This window comes from Gouania willdenowi, chromosome 24, assembly GCF_900634775.1.
Source record: "Gouania willdenowi chromosome 24, fGouWil2.1, whole genome shotgun sequence".
NCBI lineage: Eukaryota > Metazoa > Chordata > Actinopteri > Blenniiformes > Gobiesocidae > Gouania > Gouania willdenowi.
In genome coordinates this window covers 17,676,007-17,703,613 of record NC_041066.1, presented here as the reverse complement: position 1 = coordinate 17,703,613, position 27,607 = coordinate 17,676,007, and the positions used below count along the sequence as shown (strand labels likewise).

The 27,607-nt window shown below is 37.0% G+C and overlaps 1 protein-coding gene across 2 annotated transcripts; it reads right to left on the bottom strand.

Moving 5' to 3' along the window:
* Positions 1-7,168: 7,168 nt before the first annotated feature.
* Positions 7,169-21,482, bottom strand: jdp2b (Jun dimerization protein 2b). Of its 2 annotated transcripts, none has more exons than XM_028440041.1 (5): positions 21,368-21,482; positions 19,605-19,647; positions 10,517-10,734; positions 10,147-10,251; positions 7,169-8,036 (listed from the first exon to the last, which is right to left on the bottom strand). In XM_028440041.1, the coding sequence occupies exons 3-5, from the start codon at positions 10,709-10,711 to the stop codon at positions 7,845-7,847; spliced, it is 492 nt and encodes a 163-aa protein (XP_028295842.1). In that variant the 5' UTR covers positions 10,712-10,734; positions 19,605-19,647; positions 21,368-21,482; the 3' UTR covers positions 7,169-7,844. The 2 variants fall into 2 exon arrangements, with proteins under 2 accessions (XP_028295842.1, XP_028295843.1); XM_028440042.1 differs by having other exon boundaries at positions 19,605-19,644; positions 21,368-21,481.
* Between the last annotated feature and the right edge of the window lie 6,125 nt (positions 21,483-27,607).

Here is a 27,607-nt window from a genome sequence, read left to right as displayed (position 1 = left end):
TTGAACCCAATGTAACCAAAGTATTCCTTTTTCTGATAAAATATGCAATCACATATTGCAGTGGTTCTCAAAGTGGGGGTCGTGACAGGGAGTTGGGGGGGGGGGGGGGGGGGGCATTGCTGAACATTGAGCTTAAAAAATAGAAAATGTATTTTTTCTTTGCACTTTATTAATAAAGAGCTTTATTACTATTCTGAAATATTTGATCACACAATGAAGAATAGGCTAGTCCAAATTTTTATTTATTTTTTTTTTTTAAAAAAAGGTCACTTTTTTCCCTTTTTTTTTTTGTCATGACGGGGGGCCATGAAAGAGAGTTTTTCATTCTTAAAAAGGAAGCGCAGCACAAAAAGTTGTATTATAGAACAGTAAAAAATAGTTATTTGAGTGCAAATAATGAAATCATTTACTATTTTTCATGCTCAATTTCCTTCCCGTCGCTGCGCTGGGGTAGACGCTGTGTGGAGGTTTCATGTTCTCCTCATGCTTGCATTGGCTTCCTCCCACAATCCCAAAACGTGACTGTTATAGGTTGATTGGAGTCTCTAGATTGCCCATAGGAGTGAATGGCTTTCTATCTGTCTGTGTATGTGTGTGTGTGTGTTGCCCTGCGATGAACTGGTGCCCTTTCAAGGGTGTACCCCCACCTAGCGCCAGTTGAGAGCTGGAGATAGGCACCAGCAGGTCAGAAAATGGATGGATGAATGGTCAAAAGACATATTGAAGATGTATATTTCTTGAAAGTTGCTCGACTTTGTGCTTATTTTTTTGTTTTTATTGTGTGCATTTATTATCAGGATACTATGGCATCGATATTATACCTGTAATTCAATTTGTTACATTTATTTTGTATAAATTGGTCAATAGAATGTTCATATAATTCATCCCAATGCTCTTCTTAACCTATCAGTGTGTTTGCTGTCTGGGTGAGAGCATCACAATACATTGGCGGTGAATAAAAGCACAGGGCACCAGGTGAAAACGTCTTCCTGGGTTGATCTTGGCAGAAGCATTTAATCTCCTGCCAAATCTCCTCGGCCTCCAAATGTCGTGGTGAGTTCAGTGCCAGCGGTAGATCTTCAAAGCCTCATTAGTCGTAGCAAACGCCCGCCTCTCGTCCAGCTCCTCGTAATGAGATCATCTCTGAAAAAGTCTTGAGAGTAGCTTGGCCCCTTCGCCCACTTCACACACACAGGCTCGAGGGCGTGCAGCTGTGTGTGATGCCTCTTCAGTGTGTGTGTTTACTTTCATAATGACGGAGGACAATGGCTCCTAATGTACGTCTTTGTTTGTCTGCCAGTACCTACACAAATGTCTCAACAACACTGTTTGGAAGGAAAAACACTGAATTCATTATGCAAACACACACAAAAATGAAACATTAGCATGAAAATGACTGCGCTTGTAATGGGCCTGAATACAGGAAACAATAGCACAAGGGCTTTCTAATTTAATTATTTACTTTTATTATAGCTCAAGATTCCATTAGCGCTTTCGAGATCATGTTAATTGGCCGCGTGCGCCTGTGGGTGCATAGATATCTGAAGGGTTTGTTGGCAGGTTTGTTGTTTTGTCTTCAAAATTTGGCCAAATCTGTGAATTTCCAATTGGACAGTGAAATAAGACGTGGGTTTTTAAAGTCTTTGTGCCCATTCACATGAAAAGACGGTTAATTAGAGATTGGTTTGTTTTCATCAGGCCACATCAGACGGATCATTTCCCTAAAATATTCTCTCATTTTTCTATCTTGAACACAGGATTATTTGTGCTATTTGGCTAAAGAATTATTTATTTGTTTTGATTTTTTTTATAATTGTATTTCATTTAGAGAGTGTTTATTGGATCAGAGGAAATATATGATAAACACAAACTTCTATAAAACGTCAAATAAGGCTAGTATCTAATAAGTGATGGGTTTTACAATATAAGTGATATCGATAATTATTGATTTGGTTTTAAGGGCCAGAAAAAAAAAAATAGCCAAATTTAAGTACTTTTATTTTAATCGTAGACTAATATTGAATATTTAAAAAGCGGTCAACACAACTATGGAAAGAACAGAAAAACCTCAATTAAATAAACAAACTGGTCAGTGTGCAAATATAAACTTTAAATAAATGTTTAATTGAAGTCATTATTCTGCCTACATCCCCCAGAATGCCTTGTGGTTCTGGGTTTTTTTCTAACGGAGTTCAGCAAATTTATCGGACATTCTATCGCGATGCATGCTATCGTTAAATCACCTAATTTTAATGTATTTACAAATAATTCTAAAGTTGTATTTTGGAGAAAATACTCCTTTTTTCTTATATTAAAAATAAATAGTTACTAAAAACTGCAACACTGATTTACAATTTTTCTAAGAAGGTGTATTAATGTTCCATTGTCCTTTTTAACATTAGTGTTTTCTAATGAATGTCTTCACAGAACATCTGGGTTTATGGTGAGGTTAAGGTGGACAATATATACTAATTAGGTCACTTTTGTCGTCATTTTCGGTTTTTTCATTTTAAAAAATTTAAACATAATGAATAATGTCTTTTTTGTTCCACTTTACAAATATTCAGCATCTTGTTTGTGTTGGTTTGTCAGATAGAAGCTCAATAAATGCATTACATTTGTGGTGAAAGGGGAATGACCAGCAGGTGTAATTCATTCTAACAATTTAACATGATCTCAGCTTTCTCCTGATGCATCAGCTGATTTCACTCCAAAGTGCACAATGAAAACTCCAGAACAACTGAAACAACTGCTGTGAAGACAACGTCAGTTTGAGTAAGACTTTATTTATTTATTGTGTTTGTACTGGGAGAGCTGGGATTTCATTTGATTGGTTTTGGTTGCAAACTTCACTTAACCTAACGCCACCTTTAAAAAAAATCATATTTATTAAGCAAAAACAAAAGTTGTTTCTCTATTTTTGGTGTAAAACTTGCATATATAATTTATTTTTCTTGAAAAAATTTAAAAAACACTTTTTGATATGTTTTGGTTTGGAACTTCAATTTACTTAAAAGCTAATATTTTTACATCATCATTATGAGGCAAAAAAAATAAAATGAAGGGAAAGTATTTATTTTTTACATTTTTTTATGTACTTTCTTCTAGAGTAAAACATTTTATTTGCTGATCTTGATTCTTTTCCCACAGAAATAGAAAAGGCATAAAAATATAATAAATATAAAAAGTTATACATTTTTGTAATAAAATAAATATGGCCCCATTGTCCATAGGTGACGCATTTTTAATAATATTTGATTTGAAAAGAGTTGCTTTTATGATTTTGTAAACAACCTCGACAGTCAACTAACAGATAAACCACTTATCTTTATTATTATTATTATTATTATTATTATTATTATTATTATTGTAGACCGGTGGTTCCCAAACTGACCACAGTCTCGTACCCCTTACAACATTTAACCTGAAGCCATTTATCCCATAATCCTGCACACTTAGAAAACATATTAATATAACGTCAGATACAATGTAGCCTTACAATGAATATTGTTTCAGAATTTAGCCTATCCTTTTGAGGAATAATATATAACTAGAATATTTGCATTTCCTGAGGAAAACACAAGTGATGCAGGTGCTGGCCCGCGTCATTGAACAATGCATTAGCCTAGCATTACCGTTGGCATTAGCTAGCATTAATTAACATTAGCATTGGCCTAGCATTAGCAGTAGCATTTTCCAGCATTAGCCTAGCATTAGCATTAGCTAGCAATAGCCTTGCATTAGCATCAACATAGCATTAGCTTAGCAATAACATTAGCCTAATATTAGCATTAGCTAGCATTATTTTAAATTAGTACTAGAACCCCCTATGACAATTTGCGTACGCCTGGGGGTACCCGTACCCTACTTTGAAAACCTAGGGCCTAGTGCAAAGAATAGTTTTTGATATATTTGAGCTTTTTTTGATCAGGTTGTTTTTCTGTGTGATGGTCGTCTTACGGCAAATGTGTAATTTGTGGCAATGCAAGGAGGCTCCTGACTGCTGCTTTGTTTATATTCACGTACCCCTGGGGGTACCCATACCCCACTTTGGGAACCTAGGTTGTAGACTAAGACACTCTGAGTAAATTGTACACAGGATGTAAATGTGATTGTGTGTTTGAATCAGGATTAATACATACTGTACTTATTTGCAATCTGGTAAACCATCTCATTTATTCCCATAATGTCTCCTTTTGTGTGTTTATTGATTCCCAATGCACGGCTGGACATTTCAACCTTCATTTGAACAGACAACTTCCCTTTTTGTTTCCTTGTAACAAAAAAAAAACCAAACAACCTCACATCACACGTTGAAAGAGATCCTCAGCACAGATACAGTATAATAATCATTGAACTCTGCATAAGGCCCACAGCCCATACATATGTATTAGTGTTATTTCATTGAAAGCTCACTAATGTGGGAAAACAAGCAGGTTGCATCTGGTCCTATTCTTCCTCTGTCCTTTTGATATGGACAGTCGGACACCAGTGATGCTCTTCTTCTTCCACCTGATCTGTTGTCATACCAGAAGATCATGGCTGTGTGTGGAGACACAGCTGGTAGTGTCACAGGTTCAAGTAATACTCAGCAGACTGGACACACACACACACACTAAACTTCACAATGATCTGTCCAGTTGGGCTGGGTTTTGCCATTGACAGAAAACGTATTTGAAATTTTTTTTTATTTTATTTTTTTACATCTATGGAAGAAAACACTCAAAGCTGAAGATGTTTAACAAGGTTAAAAAATTATGATAATCAAGAACACTCAGACTCGTTTTCATGTAAAAAGTATATTTATAAATCAGTCATTTTACTTGTACTTAAGAAGTAATTTGTTACATTTCTACACCCATTTTTTTTTTTTTTTTTTAAATTGGTACCTTAATCCACAGTACTGTACTGACCTCAGGTCAGCAGTTTAAAAAGGCACATATAACATAATCCATATTATGTTCTTAGACGTGCGACTATCAGCCAGTTTCTTGGGTTGAAGTTGGAGTTTCTACCTATTATGTTGTGACCCATATGGCACTGTTTTAGAGTTCATAAATGTAGCTATACTTGAATTCATTGGTAATATTATTATTTTAAAATGTACATTTTGACAAACCTTTTATTTTATACAGATGCCTTTGTGGAAATAAATTGCAAAATTTGGTAAGATGTTTACTGTATGGAAGGGAACCGTGGCCATATTTATTACTTTGAGTACTATTTAATTGAGCTACTTTGAGTATTTTATTTATTACTTGTTTGTACTTGAGTACAATATCAATAAAGTAACAGTACTTCTACTTGAGTAGGATACATCAGTACTCTTCACACATCTGATCCTTAGTAAAATGAGAATTTTGGAAATGTATAGACAAAGGATTAAATGAGATACAGTATCATTACTGTGACAGTTATTTAAGTACATATTAAATAATTTAGTAATATTAAAGTGTTTGTGATTTGGATGAGCTGTTGTTTCCGTTGTTTGTCACCGAGGAAGATATAGATGTAGGTTCCCACATGTTGACATGTTTGGTTTTTTTTGTCTCACTTCTCCATCAGGTCCAGTTTTGCTGACTCATGTTATGCTGACTCAGCTCCTCCATGTCTCCTCAGGTAATAATTCAATAACAATAATAAAATGTTTCCTGGAAAGTCGCTAAACTTCTGTTTTGGACATTCATCTAAAAAATTAACAACTAATATTTAGTTTTCTCAAGTTTAATGCTTTAAATGTGGTGAATTTTATGTTTTGTTTAATAGGACAAAGTACATAAAAGCAATCACAAGATGGAGCTGTTGACCACAAACTCGCAGTCAACATGATTTACTTGTTGAAAACAAAGGACTTGTCGTTATGGCAACAGTTGTTATGACAACACTTGTGCCTCAATCAGGAGCAGTGTTTTAAAATCCAAATAAGTTTACTCGATTATGATATAAAATATCAGCTGTAAATATGCAATATAAAAAAAAGTATCCCTACTGTTTCCTACTTAGTACATATCAAAATATATATATCAAAAAATAATTTAATTTGCTGCAGAGCAGTTTTCTAATATTTTATACATTTGTTTAGGTTGGTGTGGTATTTTCCTAATGAAGTTGGAACTGTTGCTTGAACCGGAGCTGATGATACTATGTACGTCATATTGCAAATGCTGTTAATTTGTAATACATCCTCATCACTAAATCTCAAATTACACACGTACTACCGACCCAATTTCCTGTAATGTCCCTCTGAAGCCACGCCCCTTTGTTTTGAAAGGCACACTTGCAGATGATTAAATTGGCCATCAGTATTGTTATTCAATTTAATGTTTCACCTTCAATCAAACTAGAACTTTATTGCTAAAATATATATATATATAAAATCTCTTCATTAATGTTAATAAAAACCTGTTTTGCACTGTAGTGCAGTTGTCAAAATAAGAAACTAATAAAGTACATTTCTGGATGGCAATAAAACGTGTTAAACTCAAGGCCCGGGGGCCAAATCCCACCCTTCACAGCACCTGGTTTAGCTTGAATTAGAAAGTGAAAATGACAGAGAAAATCATTTTGTAACTTACCAAATATTTCAGTCGTAAATTTTCCAAAAAAAATTTCAAAAAAATTTAAGTGACAGACATCCAAGTATATGTCACTTATTGTTTAGATATTGTTGATGCCTTTCATACTTTGTCTAATTTACAACTGGAATTATTGTCGTTTGTTTTCCCGCCTAAAACCTGTGACCCACTTGTGATCAAACTGGTCCATATTTGGCCCTTGAACTAAAATGAGTTTGACACCCGTGCATTAAAAAAAACAGAAGTAGTAAAAACCTCAAAAGGAGCAGTGAAACCAAGGAGAACTGAAATGCAGCATGGCCCCTTCAGAGTTGCGTAAAATCAAAACAGTGGCTGGACTTAAGTAAGGCATCTCAGTTCAAGGAAATAAGATTGCATAATGTCTGACATTTGATCATTGCAGTGTCAGGAATTAGAGGAACAAATACAATGATTAACCATTTTATTTCACTGGAGCAACGTGACACCTGGCGTGTCGGTTAAAACTGTAAAAACCTGAAATTTGCTCAGTTTGAAAATAAAATGTAATCTGGTGATGGTGTGAGAGTTCATACAAGTACGAATGTGCAGGAGAGACATTGAAACTCTACAACTGGTTTTTGTTTTGTTTTTTAAACAGCTGTTTGACAGCCCAGCACGTCAGACTGGCAGAGACTGGAAATACAAATCACTTCAAGTGATCGATGAGCATTTTATATATGTTTATGTATACAAAGCGGTAAAAAAACAAGTACAATAATGGACCTACATGTCCAGAAAATATGGGTGTAAACATTTTTGTGTATATGTGCTTTTCATGACGCCAGCGTCACCACGAATCGGATCAACCGGCAACTGCCATCGTCAAGGCAGGCTATGGAAATCAACATTATAAAAGAAAAAAAACACACTCTTCTCGGCTTGTATCTAGAATTGTATCCTAAAAACTAGCATACCACCAAGGAAACCAACGGAACGCTAAAGCTACTCATACATCTAACGGGCTTTTTAAACAGAGCACCATGTTGATATCAGTGTGTTTCCTCAGCGCCGTTTCCCTTGGTCCCTTTGTTGGAGATGGTAGGAGTAACCGCTATAGGCACGATGGGTGTCACAGGTGTACCGGGGCCTGTTCAGCCAACCAATCGACAGAGCCCACTCATGTAGCAGTGCTGAGGGAGCCCCTCAACCTCGTGTCTGTGGACAGAGTCTCCAAAAGTGTCCAGCTCGGAGCTCTAGTGCTTGAATACAAACGTCGTTCAGACGTGTAGAGTCTCTGTGTCCCACGTTTCACTTGGTTTCAGTGGACAGCTGCTCTAACAGGGGGTTGGCCTCGCTCTCGGGGGTTTTCACGCTATCCGTCCTCACGATGCAGGTGGGTCGATGGAGGTTTAGCATCACCATTAGCTGCTGACGCTCCATACGGAGCTCCTCGATCTGGGCCTTCAGATCAGAGTTCACCATCTCTAGACGCTCCGATTCCTGAATACAAATGCAGAATTATTGATTAGTAGAGGTGAAAGTAACGGATTAAAAGTAGTCACGTTACTGTGAGTTGCTTTTATGGGTATTGTACTTTATTGAGTACATTTCTAAATCAGTAATTTAACTTGTACTTAAAACTGATATCTGCAGTTTCTGAGAAATCTGTTTATATATAATTCTTTTGAAATGCAAAAAAAATACTTAACTAGTTTTTACTATGGTCTACTGCCATTATTCATATACGTCAATGTATATAAGTCCCGCCTTCGTCCTATGGACTCGTATACAAAATGCAACTCGCGCCACGATCGCCCATCCAATAGGCTTTGACTTCCTGTAGCGGAGACTGTCAATCAAATTGAATGCGCGTGCGTAAACTGTGCACGAAAACAAGGCCGCGCATCACAACAGCAAACAGGTATCACTCTGAGCAGCATAGCATCCTGGAGGAGCGCTCCGAAACTCCAAAGCTTCTACTAAAAAACATATTGAAAGAGGTCATTACGTCTGAAAATAGCTTTACTAATCAATCGATCTTTATTAATATAGCGCCAATTCATAAGACGTGTTATCACAAGACACTTCGCAGACAGCAGGTTAAAGACCCTACTGTTTGTCGAGTTACTTTATGAATTTGATGCTTTAGACCCACATTATATAAATCAATTGTGTCCTCTATTGTTAAATATTAGAATATCAAATTTAATTAAAAGACTGTTATGTGGGGTGGAATTGCTAGCTAAAACATCCAACAGTCCTCCTTTATCCAGGCTTGGGTCCGGCAAAGTGATCCAAAAGAGACACTCTGGCAGAGTTACTTAGGTTTTGCAAGTTTTTTTTATTCATTTATTTTGGGTTTTTTGTTGTTAGCATATATATAGTGAAAGCCTATTTTTATTTTATTACTTTTCATTATTATTATTACTCCCCTTAGTTACAAACGTTACTCACAGAGGACACCTGCTGGTCAATATTTACGGGGTGTTTTTTTAAGGATATTAGACTCACTTTAGACGTTCTTAAAAGCCCTTTGTGTAGTCACTCCTGTAGATTCTACGCAGCTTTCAACTTATCCCATGACTACCTGTTAACAATGAGCTGTTCTGCAAAGCTCCCGGTGGACAATTTTATCAACTAATTTATGAACGGTATCATGGCAGTCCAAACAAATCTGACGTTGCACACCTTTGAACCAAGCTGCAGCCATGTTTAAAGTCTCAGCTCTGTCTGTCCCTGAACCGCAGGATATTTGAGGAACACACAGACGCACTTAGTAACTAAGTGTTTAAATAATAAAAATGCATTGGGTTTATATAGTGCTTTTATGGACACTCATGCACTTAGAATGTGCCATCTTACTCTTGGAAAACTGGAGAAAAAGTGTAATACATAATCATGGACTTCAAAAGTTCTTGTTTATCTTCTATATGTTTAACAAACGACTTAAAACCTGCATGGAAAAAGCTCCATCCATGAGTTTAAATTAAAGGATTTTGATTGGTTAAAAAGGAAGGCATTGAGGATGGTTGTAATACAGATTGTTCGGCCATCCAGTGTCATCTTTTTCATCACGTTGTAACTCATCAGTTGATAATGAACTGTAATTATTTTGTAAAAAAAAAAAAAAAAAAAAAGTACTAATTTAAATTACATTCTCGTCCCAATTTAGTCACAGAATGAAGTATGATTGACGGAAAGTTTTAGTTTAAGTTGACAAAATGAATTGACAAAATTCCTATTAATCTGCTGCTGAAACTGCACATTTCCCCTTTGTGGGATGAGTAAAGGTTATCCTTTTCACACTGTTTTGGAGTTAAGAACCTCTGATTTAAAGTTAATGTACTTGATGAAAGACAAACCCTGAGAACACAATTTGTTTTAATTGATCTTGTAGTAGTTTAAATCAAGGATAAATATATACAGTAATAATTTTACGTGCATTTCTCAGCAGCCACAGGAATGCAAACGGTAAACTACAGAAAACTCCTTATAATTTGTAATGAGGTGTGGATCTGAATGGTTGAAACATGACTTGGATGTTAAGGTTAACACTTGTCATGCTTTCTGGGCTGTGATTATTAACTGCAGTGATTTGTCATCAGCTCACCCGCTGAAGGAAGTCGGTCCGTTCTTTCTTCTTGTTGCGGCATCGCGCAGCTGCCACTTTGTTTTTCTCTCGTCGACGTTTCCTTCTTTCTTCATCTTCATCCATCTGTCATTACAACACAATGTAAACAACAGACACTGATATAACTTCTATAAGAAAAGGAATTTGGTTGCTGTGTCAAGCTAGTCACTAAAACTAAATAGTACGACTATTTTTCAGAAATACCATCTTGTCTTGAAGAATATTCAACACCTATGTCCAAAGTAAGCACTAGAAAGCTAAATCTGCTTTAATTAGGAGCAATGAACTCTCTGACTAACAGTAGCTGATGTGAATGACCTGAAATGACATCTGCTCCCCTCTTTCTTACCTCCGTCTTGATGATGAGTGGCCTCTTGCCCAGCCTCCCTAAGAAGTGTAGCGGAGACAACATTGTGCCTAGCTGGCGAAAGTCGGCCAGCTTGAGTTGATCCGTGAGAGTGGTGGCCGAGATGCCCGCCAGCGGGCCCAGGCCGGGCAGGGAGCCTGCTGTTAGTGCAGGGTCAGGTATCTGTCCCGGCATCATGTCCGACCCGGCCACCACCGCCGCTGTGGGGGAGGAAAGGAAAGAAGAAGAGAGCGGACGGTCAGGGTTGTCCTATCATAAACACATAGCCTTAATATTAGTTGTGTGTCTTAATAGTCACTGTTGGTGATAAAATAAAGTAATTAACGGTATCATTGCAGTCCAAACAAATCCAACGTTGCACACCTTTGAACCAAGCAGCAGCCATGTTGAAAGTCTCAGGTCAATCTGAGCCTGATTCACAGAGATAAGAGGAATAATAAAATATATAATAATAACCCTGATTTGGCTTTACACAGATCGGATCGGCCGATATTTTGCATTTTATGCAATTAATGTGATCGGCTGTAACTAGAAAAGTTTTACACTTCTATTTACCCCTTTTGAACATGAGTATTGTTAATGAGAAGATTATCAAATGTGTTTTTTCTCCTGTAGGACCCAGAATGCTGTAGTATTTCTGGATTAGGACGCACTCAGAAATTCATCTAACTGTGCTTTTCATGCTGTTCTGAGAAGTATCAAAAGCAGCGACTCCTAAAACGTGTATTTTAGTACAAAATGAGCTATAAAATAAAAATAAATTCATAGAGGCGATATTGTAATTTTCTATATTGCTATAATAGAAAACTTGATGCATCTTCCATATGGATATACTGCCAAGAACTAGTGCTATCTGCTCAATGGATGTTACATGGAGCATGTGTGGTGACTGGTGCCAGTACCATAGGTACCGTAATAGAAATCCAGAAAAGCCCTTTTTTACAGTAGATCAAAGCAGTGTGTAGGGCCATCTCTGCTATCTTTCTGCACCATTTCTCCTCATAACAGTGTTGGAATTGACATGCTGTCATCTGTTATCATCAAATCTCTTTTAAATACAGGTTGGAGTTTCCAAGCATGCATTCGAAATGAGGACAACTTTGACAGCTGTGTTTGTCTTCCTGCTCGGCAGTGGGCATAAAAACGAAAAAATCATCTCTAGAATCTCACATGCAATTGGAATTTACACAAATGCTGATGCTTGTTTTAAGTCTTAACTGTAGTTTTTAATGTGAGGTGGATTCACATTCCACCACCACCCTCTTTCAACAATTTAGGGTTGATGCGAGGGTTTGACCACAGAACTTTTTTCATGTAATCATGGAGGAATGGGGTCAGGGAGGAGAAAGAGGAGACGCTGCACAGGCACAAAGGAAGTGGTTGGAGAATTAAGGCGTCTTTCTCATTACTGTAAGTCAGAAAGTTTGAAAGCTTCTGACGGCCAAATACATTTTTTTTTTTTGCCCATCCCTGGCATCCGAGCGCCACCAGTAACTTCATAAACATCTGACACAATGTGTTAACAGCTAATGTTACTTCAATATATCTGTCATGGTGAGAGCAGACCAATCCCACAGCTCTGAAGGGTTTAAGGCAGACAGATATCAGTGAAACGTTCCAGTTTGCCTCCCAAACGCGGAGCTACAAACTGAACAAACCCCCTCTCATATGGACCCAACAAAGACATGCATTGTTGAAGCATTGAACAAACAGCTGACTTTGCTGGTGGTGGATGATCAGACAGAAGTTATAACAGCTTCTTATAACGCACAACTAACAAGCCCAACTAATACAGAGCGCATAAAGGCTGCAGGAATGAAAAAAAACAAGCTTATGCAACTCTATTCTGATGTGCTCCACCCAGTTTATGGGCTGGTTCTCAAGTGTTTTACAGTTGGATTAGTGGAGTTTACTGTCGTACAAAGAGATCAAATTTAGCCACAATTCAAACTGAAGCACAAAACTTGCTTTTGTTTATTCTGCCAATACAGGCATCTCGCTTTCACAATAAAATCTGTTGGAGCAAAAAAATTGAAACAATGCAAAACAGGTAGCTTCCACGCACCAGTAGACATAATCCACCCAATATACCCTATCCCAGTTTCAATTTAATTTATGTAACATATTCCAAGTTCAGCAACACATAATGAGGAAGATAGATTCAGATGCACTCAGTGTCATCAGAGCTTTCCAAGTTGTACAGAGATTAGTCATCGTGGCAAAAGAGTCGTAATGTACTTATAACTATTGAGGCAGAGTATAATAATTTAATGTATAATATTTTCCGCCAGTACTATTTCCAGTTCAATAACATAGTATTGAAAGAGTCCCATCCTTAATTAGTGCAAAAGCTCCCAGAATAAAACTTTATGATTGACAGCTTCTGAGTGAAGTTACACATTTTTAGAAAAGGGTTTTAGAAATGTTGTAGTACTCTTGGTCTTGTCTTGGAATAGCCAGACTAGGCATTATGAGTCAAGGGACCAGTCGAGACCAGTACTGATCTGCTATTTAATGTGAGAATAAGGGAAAGCACTTGGAACTGTTCCTGATTAGTTCATGTTGTAATTTAAATATTTAGCATTAGCTTACTGATTGCCGTATGTGTCAAACACTTGCAAGAACTCCGATATCAGTCAATCTTATTTCTAGTCAGAAATACCTCCGAACTTTTACTTTAGGCCTCATTCACTTCACAAAAAACACACCTTTTTAGATATTTAAAATATTAGCAGCTTTTAAACACATATGAGGATTTATTCATTTTCACAATAATTTAGTTGAACAAATTTGTCAAGATTTGAGATTTTTGCTTCTTGTGCTTTGAAAGAGTTGCAGACACCTTGTTATTGTCTAACAAATCTATTTAAAAGAAAACTAAAAGTAAAGAGAATGCTCTAACTTATGTACCTTGTCATAGTTTTTGACTTGGTCTTGACCCCAAAAAATCTTGGTCTTGACTTGGTCTCATGCAAGTCATGTTCTCTGATTGTGTGTTCTTGAGAACAACAATCGGTTCGAGTACCAAAGCAAAAACTGAGTAGTAGTGGAAACAATGACAGCATGTGTAGTGCTTCAACAGGGGCTCAAACATGTCAAGGTGGACAAACTGCCTGATTATTCAGTTGATCTCAGTTCTCCTGTTCCTGTGTACTGCCAGTGTTTCACGAGGCATTTTATTATAAAACCTGGACTTCCTCCCTCTCCCCTGTATGTATACTCTCATTTACACAGCACTTGGCAGGACCCTGTTGTTTTTTCTGGAGACCAATGGAACAAGTTGGTGAAAAAAGATCTCCCAGACAAAAATCTCTTTTCTCCCAGGAGAGGTGTAGTGGAAGATGTAGAAGCAGTCTCAAAGCCGCTCTGTATGAACAGCTGTGACTGAGCTCCTGCACCTTGGCTTGATTTACCGAATTATTAAGCCGACATGAGTGGAAGATCTCAATTTGTAACTTAAATACTGAACTGGGTTGGGTGTCTTACACACTCCACCGTTGTTGATCAATGACCAATGGAATTGAGAAGGTGGAATTCAAATGGGCTGCAGCTTGGAAAGGGTTATTAGGGTTAAACTGCATATCAGGTTCTAAAGCCAAAATAGGGTCAATTTTCTTAAGCTGGCCAGGGAGTCGCGGTCGGTTATCAGATTTCAATATCTTAATATTTATTAATATGTGAACTAGACTAGACATTAAGTCTCAGTGTAACTGAGCCATACTGTCTGACCTGATGCTCTGCATCTTCCATCCAAGTTTCTTAGCGAAAGTTGTTTCTTCATTAAAAGATGTATTTTGGAAACACTGGGAAAATCTGCACTTGGCAAAAGCCCCACATCACTGCTGATTTACATTTCTCAGATGAAGGATATTTTTCTCTCCTTTTGCTCTGCTGTCAACTGCAGTCTGCAGATGAGGATTAGTGGTCGGCACCAGATGATGCAATGCTTGTACTGTACTTTTGCAGTGGAGCAAGAATGCCATTGCCACAGCTTTTTTTGGGCTCACAAGAGACGAAAAGACACCTACACCTACCTACACAGCCTGGCAGTCAACCAGCTGAGAGAATGGCCAAACCAAAGGGTGGGGAAGAACAAATGTAATGGACAGGTTACGGGATCTGTACGGGAGCGTATTGTATTTACTTGAAGGAAAAAAAAATATTTTTTCTAAATAATTAAAGGACTCCTACATGTGCAGGCACTGTGTCCGAGGTATTTGGACAATTTGCCGCTTTCCTCGCTTATATACTGCATCTGTCTGCAGCTCAACCTAATGTGTCCACTTCCTGAGGGCAATTAGCTTTGCAGAGGAATTCAGCCTCTTACCCACAGCCAGCAGCAGGACTGGAGGCCCTGTTATTCACTCTGCTTAAAGAGATGATGGACACTGTTTGAAAGAGGGGGGGATGGATTCAAAAGGCTGCTCATTACCATTATATACTGCTTCTTTTATCAGTGCATCTGCAAAGTGTTTTATTCACTTTCTAGACATTCAATCATTAAGAAGTGGCTAGTCCTGTTTTTAGTACAATACTTGTTAGCCTTCACTCCTAAAGATAGTGGACCTGATAAAACATCCGCCTTCCAAAACTTAAACAGCTCCTGCAGCTTGAACTGAACTCCACACCGTCTCTTAAAGTGAGCAATGAGCGCTGAGTCCATGGCCAAGACACACTCTCGGTTTCCAAGCCAAGGTCTCAGTGATCATCATTACTGCCTGCGCTCAGTCAGCCCGTGTGTTGAGTTACAGCCTTTCGCAATCCTCCGAGGAAAACAGGGGAATTTAGCACCGACTCTCCTTCAGGAAAGCGCCGTCCAAATATACAGTATCAGCATTCCTGTGACTCCTGATGATGTTTTCGTTGGAGGGACAAGACACGGCACAGAGAGTAGAGGAGACACAGACATGACAGCAATAACATTGCCGCTCTGATCATCACTGTGGAAGTTTTGACCCACGACTTTTAGGGTTGCATATGAAAGTATGAATGTTGTTTCTCAACAGAAACGAGAATGTAACAGACTGATCTTTGAAGAACAGAGAGAGGAGGGACTTGTCAAATCTAATATGCTTGGGGATGTTCTCTGGCCAAAGCAGTTAAACACACTTAGAAATGTTTTAACCTTGCAGCCAATGAGAGGACTCTATGACAAAAGTTTCTCTTCTAAGTCTAAATATTTCTAGTGTAAAGTGCATGCAGAGGTTATCGAATGTTAAAGATAAAATTGCCTATTTTTTTGTATCCCAGGCGTCAGTTTGAAAATGTGAAATGTTTCAGACAAACCCAAACACAAAGCACCTGCAGATATATACGCACAAAGCAGGAAACACTGTGGCTGCCTTCATTCAAAGAACGCTATGTGTTTCTTGGCTCGGTTCCTGCTCGGTCTGCTTTGTGCCATTCAAACAGTCACGCACTCCATATTCTGCATCTGGGTGGTCCCGGTTGAATTATTTTAATGTCACTACTTCTCCTCATGTTTTAAAGTCCAGATTAGACGGAGAGTAAGAGGGTTGGCTTGGCTCAGACGAGGATTAAATGAATCAAAATGTAAAATGCAGACTCGAGTCTTTTCTGATGTATGGAGCTTGTGTCAACAACAAAACCAAAGCTAGTCATGCGCAAGCGCTGACAATGAAATATTGTCCTACTGGGTCCAGAAAGTTAGATATAATGGAACCTGTTGAAGCAATCTCGCTTCTTATGCAACATGTGGGTCTCACTTTGATACGATTTCATACTTTGTCCTTAAACTTACAATACGAGATATACTTATACTAAACAATATGATAAATTTCACCTTTACGAGTACAAAATGGTATGAAATACATTTTATTTCATTATTTTTTAAACTTGAGAGAAAAAGTAAATGGTAACTAACTAATTCAAGTACCAGTATCAAAAACAAGTGGTATTACTTAAACCATCAAAATTCATTTTTTCAAAACAACCACATACGTTCATAAAAGTGGCCAGTATGTTTTATTAAGCTTCCGAGCTAAAATCCATTGAGGAATGAGTTAGTTTAACAAGGTCTGACACCTCGTGACTGGGTGGGAAATTAAATGTTTTTTCATTAAAAAACGTGATTTCTAAAAATCGTTTTGGATATTTTTTGGATAGAAACAATCGCACGGTGAAATATCGCCAAATCAACGTTTTCTTACACCCTTGCTTTTTGTTTGCTTGGAAAAAAAGATGTAAAATGGTTGAAATCGATGCTTAAAAGTCTGCTTTAATCTCCATCGTAAACACTCCGTTGGTTAAAAATTTCACGCATTACATTGTGGGATATGGAGTTGGAGATGGATACATAGACTTTACTTACTTTACCTCTACAATATGGATTTACCTGATCAAATGTTTGGTTTCAAAAAGCTTTAAAAGGCTATACTACATCTTGTGTTTGTGTTTTAACTACAGTACGCATTAAATCTGTGTTATTACACTGTTATTACAAACCACGAGGAAAGATATGCTGGGATTACAAATAGAATATCAAAGCTGTGATACCTCCAGCAGTTACAAAAAAAGCATTAGTGCCACTGAGCCTAGTTGTTGCATAGTTGGCTTGGTTGCCTGCACTGCGTCTGCTGTTTTTTTTTTTTTTTTTTTACGTGTACTGAGGTACAGCTTGGCAATCCTAGCTCTCCAGAGATGCACTGGAAGGCATTTCTACTTAAAATAAACCCTGTGCGCCCACGTTCAGCCTCCCAGCCCCTGACGGCCGTGTGCTGCTTGTCGGCTCGCCAGCCCTTCCCCATTAATCCACTGCAGCGTTCAGTTTATGCGGAAACCATCCGACTGATGTGCCCGGGCAGGCGCTGGGGTATTTAAACCCCTCTGCAACACACACACACACACGCTCATTCACCCACACTCGGACACAAATGCAGCGTGTTTAAAAGATCACACACATAGTTTCCCCTGTCTGACATACATTTGTGGAAGCATCAGCAGAAGGGCACAGGCTCAGGAGGGGAGGAAAACAGTGAACCTGTGAAGTGTAAGTCACCGACACCTACACACATTCCTCTCCTATCGACCATATTTCTCATTCCACCATTGGCCTTTGCCATTCAGGCCAATGAGGACGGATAAACTGACCTACAGTGTCACTGTTATAGAATGTCACAGCCTTTAGGAAAAAAAAAAATGCATGTCAAACTCAAGGTCCGGGGGCCAAATCCGGCCTTTCAGAGTGTTCCATTTGGCCCGCAGGAGAAAGTGAAAATGACAGAAAAAACATGAATCATTGTGTAAATCAGTGTTTCTCAAATAGGGGTACGTGATGGGACTACAGGGGGTACTTGTGTCAGTCTTGGTCCCCCCCCAGGCGTGAGATGACCAGAAATGATAAAAACTATTGGAATAAATTTATTCTGAAGCCACTAAATCAGTGTTTTTCAACCTTGGGGTCGGGACCCCACGTGGGGACACTTGGAGTTTAAATGGGGTCGCCGGAAATTTCTGGAAAATTTAAATCGATTTTAGATTTTTTTTTTCTTTTCTTATTAAAACAATCTTAAATAACTGCATTTCTATACTTATACTTTGTGAAATATAAATCAAGTTCAACTAAAATGCAGTAAAAACAATAAACAAAAAGTTCTGAGCTCAAACATGATCAAAAACTAATTCTAGAAAAAAAAATGTCTTTGGGGTCTCCAGAAATTATTGATATCAAAATGGGGTCATGATCCAAAAAAAGTTGGGAACCGCTGCAAAAAATACCGTTTCTTTCCACTTATTTACAAAATGAGATTCTAAAATGTGTTATCACATTCATTCCATCATTATGCTCTATGGTTGTCTATAGTTGGTTTTAAATAGTTTTCTAAGTAAAATGTTGTAGTCGGACAAAGGGGGGGGCTAAGATTCAGAAATAAGAAGAAGGGGGTACTTGAGCCACAAAAGTTTGAGAACCACTGGGGTAAATTACCAAATAATTCAGTTGTAAATAAATAAACTCAAAGGACATTTCAGTATCTGTCACTTATTGTGAAGATATTGTTGATGTCTTTTATACTTTGTCTAATTTATAACTGGAAGTGCAAACTTGTGCACATTAATGTTGAAATTGTTTGTTTTCCCGCCTAAAACCTGGAACCCACTTGTGATGGAACTGGTCCGTATTTGGCCCTTGAACTAAAATGAGTGTGATGAATCAAAAAGACTCATCACAGCAAGAAGAAATGATCAAAAAAAGATCAATAATAATAACATAATAGTGCCCAAATCTCCTTGTAACGACATACAGAAGTGTGACCATCTATGATATAGAACCAAAAATAATTGTACCCACCAAAGCCAATGAGACGGGTTAGCCACTAGTGATGTACTGCCTTAGTAACAACAATCTCTCACACAGTCACTGGTTTGTCTGCACATGTTGTTTCAAGGTCAAGAGTTTGCTCTAACCCCCCTTATTCCTGTCGGAGCTACTTTGGATATAAGTCCACATGATTTGGGGCACAATTGTGTGCGTGATAGGAAAGGTAACAGTTAGCAATTCATCTGAATGAAATTATAGCCGAAATCAAACAAAGAACTAGCCCCATCAAAGCTGAACAAAAATATTTAAGAGAGTGCTACAAATAAATTCATTTTCTGAAGAACTTTAGAATGCCAAATCTCTTCATTTATATCTGATAACGTAGCGTATTTTGTTCTGGCTCCACATTTTATCACAACGTACCCAAAGCAGAAGGATAGGGTGCACCTTTGACGGGTCACCAGTCCGTCCCAGAGAAAATAGGCGGCGGAAAAAAGGCCAATACATGAAAAATCTTGCACATGCATGCACACACATGCTGACTGTTATTTTAGAGACCTCAGACTTTTTTTTGGGAGCGTGGGGGGGAGAAAACTGGACTGTCTCGGAATTACCCACACATGCAAAACAACGGGGCACAGTCACACCACTTTGTAGAGGCAGAACTGCACCATTAAAAAAAAAATATATATATAAATATATATATAACACTAAATGAATTAAGACTTCAATAGATCAGTGAAAGAATGATTATTAACAGTTTGTACTTGAAAAGCATATAAAGATACTCACTGAAAGGAAATGAGACACTTCAATGATGCAACTTTGATGACTGCTGTGAAAAGAAGGAGTTATTATTCACTTGCAATTTATACAAATTCAATGAAAAGCAACAGTTTTATTTTTTTTCTATCTCTTTCATCACTTGACATTTTAAAATCTACTTAAAAGGAGATGTTTGAAAAAAAAAATCTACTCCGCTTTTTTTAATCTATTATTAGTTGATTTTTATTGTGCAAGAATACAATTATTACTATTAATCGCTACTTATACTTTGTAAAAGACTGTTCCAATTTTTTTCTAATTAGGGAAATTGACATATTTTGTAATCACGTGGCAAATATGAGATTCTCCAGTTATTATTTTTCTGTGAAAATATGAAAATTGCACAAGTCCAAAGTACCCACAAGGCAATCATACTAATGTAGTAATCCTTTCAGTAAATCTGGTTGTCTCATTGTTGAAATTGAGCAAATTGTGATGATGATACTTAGAATCAAAGCATAAGATTGTGAAAGGGGTGTTTAGCGCATGACAAAGTCAAAATTACAAGAAAACCAATAATCATTGTGTAAATTCCCAAATCATTTAGTTGTAGATATCGCAGTACCTCCAAATTCAATTATGAAACCCACAATATTTGCACATTTTTCCCATGGTTTTTTTTTTTTTTTTTTTTGGCATGACTGCAGCCATTTTTTAATGCAAATTGTGGGGGGAAAACTCATTTTGTCCTAAATTCTCAAAGAATCACAAGATTTTCCTAAAAATGACACAAAAATTGGTCACAAAATCAAGGAATTTAAAAATGAAGGTCCTGCAGCGACCGCTGTCATTTGGTAGTTTGATGTTATCGGTGCTTTACATACTGTACTGTATATATCATGTATATGTAGACGTGCCAACTATTGCACAATAATAATGTTGCAATTACTCTATTTTTCCACCTAAATTCTGCAGCCCTTGGCTTAAAGATTACCTGTAGATGGAATGTAGATTACATAGAATGTGTTCAATCATGTATTACAAATAAACTAAATAATGTGCACATTCATTTAAAAAAAAAAAAAAAAAAAAAAACACATCTAGTAAACATTTATAACCTAAAATACAATGTAACTTGAAGTCATTGATTCCAGTGCAGTGTTTACATTGGTTTCTATCTGTTTTCCTTTTTCTATTTACCTTTTTTTTATCCACATTTCCATAATCACTACACGTAGATGTGTGTTGGAGCTGCTTCTGAAGCTGTTATTGTGAGCACTCGTGTATATTTTTGAATTATATATGATATTTTGACAGAGCTTACAGTCATAACTCACTACAGGTGAGCTACCGTTTAACTGCTGTTCCGTGAACGCACCTCGCTGCAACAGACGAGCTTTTAGACTAGTGTCTGTGAAGCTCTCACAATGTGCGCGGTGTTACATAACTGTCTTTTTTTTTTTTTACACAGCCAACAGAGAACTGGAGTTTAGCAACAACTAAGAGATGAAAACACATCCTAACACCACTTCCTAAGTCTTTATAATGCACCGTCCCATTCATAAAAAAGCATTAGAAGCGCAGTTATAACAACAGTTGTGACAACAAGGTACTAAACTTCACTTTTGCGAGCTGTAAATGAATTCACACACACGGGCGCCATGTACCATTTCAAAATGCACACATAATGTGGAGCGTTACATCACTGAGGGTGCGGATAAAAAAAAAGTGATTTTAAACATAGAAATAGCGAGAGTTTAAAACTAAGTATATAGTTAACAAAGGCTTACCAGAACGAAGATGCAATAAGGTGACGGTGCAGAAGACAATGGTTTAAGATGTAGGTTTTGGGACCAAATGAGGTCGTTGCGTCAGCTCGGTTTAAGTACACCCTACGCTCAGGAACGCGGAAGTGCAGCGTCCGACGTCATCGTAGCAACGCCCATAGTAACGGAGAAAACATACACAGGCGCAGAAGCCAGTAAACAAAAGCTGTCAGCAAACACGTTTCATTGTGCATTATTATTATTATTATTAGCTACACGTGGGTTAAAGTTTTGTAGTAATGTTACAGGAAAAAACAAAACAACATTAATTGTACAATAAAATTAAATTTGTTTAATAGGATATTTTGTGATTTTAAAACTTTTTTTTTATACCAAGTGTGAAAAAGATGTAGAATAACTTCTGTATCTTTTAACACAGGGGCGTCAAACTCATTTTTGGGTTTGAGTGTCCAAAAAAGTGCTATACAAATTTGATTTATTATTATTGTTATTGTTATCATTATTATTATTATTATTATTTTGCACGTTGGCTGCAGATTTTAGGCGGGAAAATTAGCAATTTCATTACATTAATTTGCCCTAGTTTGTAATTCTACATAAAAATGACAAAGTATGTAAAGCAACGACAATATTCAAGCAATAGATTACATATCAGTCCCTGCAAGATGTTCTGTTTCAAGTTTATTTGATTTTGGGGAAAATATGTTTAATTTTGTAAGAAAAAAATGCAACATTTTTGAAAATTTAAGATTTCTTTGACGTAATTTAGATATAGAATGCAGTCAGGTAATAATGAATGTTTTTTCTGTCATTTTAAATTCTTTTTAGGGTCAAATTTGATGCTCTAAAGGGCTGGATTTGGCCCCCAGGCCTTAAGTTTGACACATGTCCTTTAACACTTACAGTGCATGGTTCGTGCTCATTCCTTTAAAGTAGACGAGAAGATCTCAACTGGTGGATCAGGAGTCAGAAGTGGATCATCATTGGCCTTTTGCTATCACAAAATAGGTAAAAATAAAACCAAAGGATTCTGTGGGTCTATTTTGATGCAGAATTATTTATATGGAGCTTTCTATTCCTGTAGGAGCCAGAGGTTTTATATTTAGTGTTTCAGTTTCTGACTACTGATAATATACAATTTCTCTTTGTATTGAGTTAATTTATTTTCATCTGTATTCCAAATCTTTTAAAACAATAAATCTTTGCAAAATAAAAAAAATCCACAGCTACTTTTGCGATAACATTATGGTACATCTAGTATTACTTAATCTGATTACACTGTTTTTTCCTTGTTGAAATTAAAAACTTTTCTTTATTTTTCTTCACATCTTGTTTTTATGGTTGAACGGTGGGTCCTGAAGGCAAATCAGTTCATAACCTTTGCTTTAAAGTGCATTTTATATTTTATCGTCCAGGTTTTCATTATTTCATCCTCTCTGTCTCCGTGCCACAAAGCCATTTGTGGCCCTAAAAAATTGCATCAAACCCCAAAGTGGTTTATAACCTCAGATGAGATGCTCAGCTGTTTTAAGCCAAAATCAACCTGTAGCTAAAATATCACTATTTATCCTGGCAGAGGGGTTTGATTCAGGACTAAAGAAATAAATCCATAAGTCCAGGGTGTCAACATGTATTTTCAGCTGTCAGAGCTTGTTTCATACCCTTTCATTTCCTTTTTATTTTGCTGATGCATAAAACAGAACGCACTTATTGCAAAAACAGTAATTTAATGGTGTTTCCAGCAAGGTTGTTTTTTTTTTGGTGGGGTTTTTTTTTTTTTTTTTAAGAAACAAAACAGCTTCCTCTTGCTGAATATCTCTGGAGTGAAGAAAAGAAACGACAGAACAAAAAACATAATTAATTAAACACTGTAAAAACTTTTGAGTCTTACAGTTTACAGAAAACTTTTTCTTCAGAATCTAAGCTCGATGACCAGGTTTCAAACCCATCAAGATCATATTATTTCTTTGCTATAAGTGTGGATGTTCTGACATGGATGATGAATGGATGGATGGATGTTCCAGGATTGATCAAAATGACCATCTAACACTGTTGGGTTTACAAGATGCCAGCCAAGCCGTTCCACTTAGAACAAGCAGCGAAGTTATTAAAGGCTCACTAAAATACCCATCGGTGTTCCCCTTTTTAGATTCTAATTTGGTTGTGTAGTGATTTATGTTTCTCATCGGGGGGGGGGGGGGGTCGGGGCACAGTGTGCGTCACAGTCGCTCTTCACACAGAGGACAAATTTAAGGAGAGACATTTAGTTTGTAAAGCAGAAGTGAACCGACAACCTGAGCATACGTGCCCATTCCACCATTGTGTTTTTGTACTTAAAGCCACTTCCGACGATATCTAACCATTTCAAACTCTACCTGTATTTCATCCACTACTGATGCTAATAGGGCCCCAAACAAACCGCCAAAGTGACTTCGCAACACATCTCTGGTGTTTTCACAGACTGAAAGATGCAGCATAACAATGGTCGATTTTTGTTTTGTGTGTTTTGAGGGAAACGGACAAATATAACCAAAATTTTATGTCATGAGGAGTTACGTCAACATGGGGAGTGCCCTACAGCAGTGGTTCCCAAACTTTTTCTGCTGCACCCCCTTTGAAGAATAAAAACCTCTCAGTGCTCCCTTATTGTGACAAAATGTAAAAAAAAAAAAAAAATATCAGATATTGTAGAACTGTGACAAAGCTCTTTATTGATAAAGGGCAAAAAAAAAAAGGTTTTTTATTTTTCATACTCAATGTTCAGCAAGGGTCATTGTAGCTACACACCGCCTCGCTCCCCCTGTCATGACGGCACGAACCCCCCACCCAAGGGGTTGCGCCCCCCAGTTTGGAAACCACTGCCCTAAGGAAGCAACAGCAATGATGGCATCAACCAACCACGGTGAAGAAACACAAGAAATTACTGTAAGAATGAAGTAAAAACACTTTGTAAAGATAGTTTTCCGCTTCATATTTTTAGTCTTCTCATTTTTCCACGTGGTTCCCAATCCCACAATTCAATGCATGCAGGGCCGACATATTCCCCAAGGCAACACAGGTGGCCGGCCCCCCAAAAAATAATGATAATAATATATTAAAAAGGTATTATAAATGGGAAACATGTTTTCTCTTATTTAAATATTAATAATAAAAATCCGTATCGACACCTGCTGATCCTCTGCCCATATTTATGGATATTTATTCTATTTTAATTCTTGTTCTGTTCTACATAATTCTATTGTGTTTTTTGCACATTGTGTGATTTGGTTTTAAGATTTTTGTGACTGACTAGTAAAACCAAACAGGGAAGAATAGAAATGTCTTTGCACTGAAACTTTAATATTTTATTTTAACTTTTGATTTCACTGTTTTACATTGCTTTTGGATTTTCCACCATTGTTGTTGTTCCCTCAGGACATTTGCACTATATCTGTAGGTGTTATATTGTATTATAATGTATTCTTCAAATTTTTAAAATAGGTTGTATTTTATTTCAACGGTTTGTTGTTTCACAGAATTGCATTGTTTTGTATTGATATTTAAAATAAATAATAATGTGTAAACACTGTGTATAGCCTTTTTTTCTCTTCTTCTTTTTCTTTTAAAACAAATGAGAACAAGTCCACCATAGTTTCCTCTCTGAAGTCAAGTTCATACAGATAGTTGCATTTTATCCATAATTAAATTTTTGGGAAATACCCAGGAAACCAGACATCTCCAGACTTCATTTTGACTCATCAGACATTTATTTACAACCACATCTCCTTCCTTCCTATATTCTTTCTTCCCTATACGAGCAGACAGTTGGATCACAGGTTTTTGTATAATAATCATCTTTAAAACCTCAAGTATATCTCCTCTGTGCAGGAGATTTATACTTTTGGTTATATTTACACAAATGACAAGAATATTTTTAGAATAATTAGCCAATATACAAAAAATCTAAAATAGTAAAAGGGTTTCTCTTTTAAATTTTCATTGATTTTGATTTAATTTTGGGAAATTCTAACAAGTAATTTCAGGAAAATTGAGTCCTTTGAACAATTTGAGGTTCAAATTGACTGCAGTTATCTGATAAAAGCATAGGAAAATTGGGATCCTCCGAATAATGTGGTAATTTACACATTAATTCCTGTTTTTCTCTTTTTTTGTTGTTTTTTTCTCCTGCGGGCCACATTGGATGGTCTAAAGGACCTGATTTGGCCCCCATGGCCTTGAGTTTGACACTTATTGCACTACATACAGTGATGTATCAAAACAGCACAATTTTATCAGATAGAATTTCAACGTATTAGTCGTTTATTTTCTCTCTTTGCACAAATCAAGTCACTCAGTGCATCAAACATCAACTTTAAGCCTTCCTCATCTTCATCTTCATCTCATGATTACCAGCCGTAAGCCACAATGCAAGCCCCCTCAACCTGCTGACCCCTTCTCCATTAGAGAAAAAGCTCCATCTCTCATTGTTTGAATGTCAATCTGATATCCAATAATGATGAAAAAGTAGCATTCCAATCAGTGAAAAGGCACATATTTTTGCAGATCCCGCTGATATGATGATATCATGGTGTGACGTCCCATATGTTGGTCCATGCAACCAATTAGAAATGATACACCAAAGATTCTTCTAACTGCAGACAACATTTCTGACATCAGGTGACACAGTCATTACAGATATGCATGACTGTGATTTACCTTCTTAGATATAGCACCAGTTTGAGGATATCACAACAAACAGGAAAGGAACAGTCAAATGGTGAGTGAGATATATATATATATATTAAAAAAAAGAAGTGGAAACAGTGAGCAACACAAATAGAATAATAAAGATGAAGAAAAGGTGTTTTAGAGTCACTTTAAAGTGGTTCATGTTTTTCATTTTTATGTAATTCAATTTCAAAAATTGATCTCATTTTGCTCTAAGTGCTGGCCCGCGTCATTGAACAATGCATTAGCATTAGCCTAGCATTACCGTTAGCATTAGCCAGCATTAATTAACATTAGCATTTTTGAGCATTAGCATTTGCCATTATTAGCATTAGCCTAGCATTAACATTAACATTAGCTAGCATTAGCGTAAACATAGCATTAGCCTTGCATTAGAATCAACATAGCATTGGCCTAACTTTAACTTAATATTTGCATTAGCTAGCTTTAGTTTAGCATACTAGTACCCCCTATGACAATTTGCGTACGCCTGGGGGTACCCGTACCCTACTTTGAAAACCTAGGGGCTAGGGCGAAGAATTTATTTGAGCTTTTTTTGATTCGATTGTTTTTCTGCGTGATGGTAGTCTTATGGTAAATGTGTAATTTGCAATGCAAGGAGGCTCCTGACTGCTGCTCTATTAATAGTCTAGTTTCCAATGTTGTCACATTGTTTTTAATTTCTATTCACGGACCCCCTATGACAATTGCGTACCCCATTTTGGGGACCCAGGCTCTAAGAAAACCGTATTTTCACATTCACTCTACAGACTGTGAGATGGTTGTATTTCCTCTCATATATGTATCAATAAGAACATATTTTAATAATTCATTTTTAGAGCAACTTGAAATTATGTTTGTCTGAAAATGCCAACACTGATAAGCGTCAGGTAATCAATGTCTTTCTTTATGTATTTATGATTAAACTGCTGATTAAATCAAGATCAATACTCATTCACTTCAGAACTTGACTAAAGATGAATCAGAGATGGAGTAATATCAGTTATAGACATTGGCTGGAATCAAAGATCAATACATCTATAAACCCTATTTTTGCTCATATCTCTGGCAGCACATTTAACTGAGTGACTGTGAAATAATCTGTAGAGATGTAAGGGGTCACATTGCCAGCCAAACTGGCTCTGGTGAAACAAAGGCCGACAAAGAATAAATCAGGAGACACCAGAGCTGCTGACAGGCCCATCGATCATCGCTCTAAAATAGGTTTGCATCAAGGCACAGTGAACCACTGGCTGATTGAAATATGTATAGGAATGAGGGAGGTTATGGAAAAACTATCAACGACATCATCGAGAGGGCCCTCAGAAAGCCTGGTGTTAATAACGCTGACGTTTACTTTATATTTTAACACCTTAGTGAAATAACTATAAATAAATATCGTTCAGAATCATTGGATGCTGATATCTGAAGCTATCATCACCTTCATCACACAGCGATATTTCAAAGGATTTAAAAGACCTTTACACTTATGTGCACTAACAATAGCGTATTTGCCAAGAGACTCACGATCATAGA

Excerpts from the sequence above, each read along its gene's own strand:
- jdp2b (XM_028440041.1), bottom strand. The coding sequence starts at position 10,711 with ATGATGCCGGGACAGATACCTGACCCTGCACTAACAGCAGGCTCCCTG. Across the intron at positions 10,252-10,516 it reads CACTCATCATCAAGACGGAG|ATGGATGAAGATGAAGAAAG; the intron begins GTAAGAAAGAGG and ends TTGTAATGACAG. Across the intron at positions 8,037-10,146 it reads GGACCGACTTCCTTCAGCGG|GAATCGGAGCGTCTAGAGAT; the intron begins GTGAGCTGATGA and ends ATTTGTATTCAG.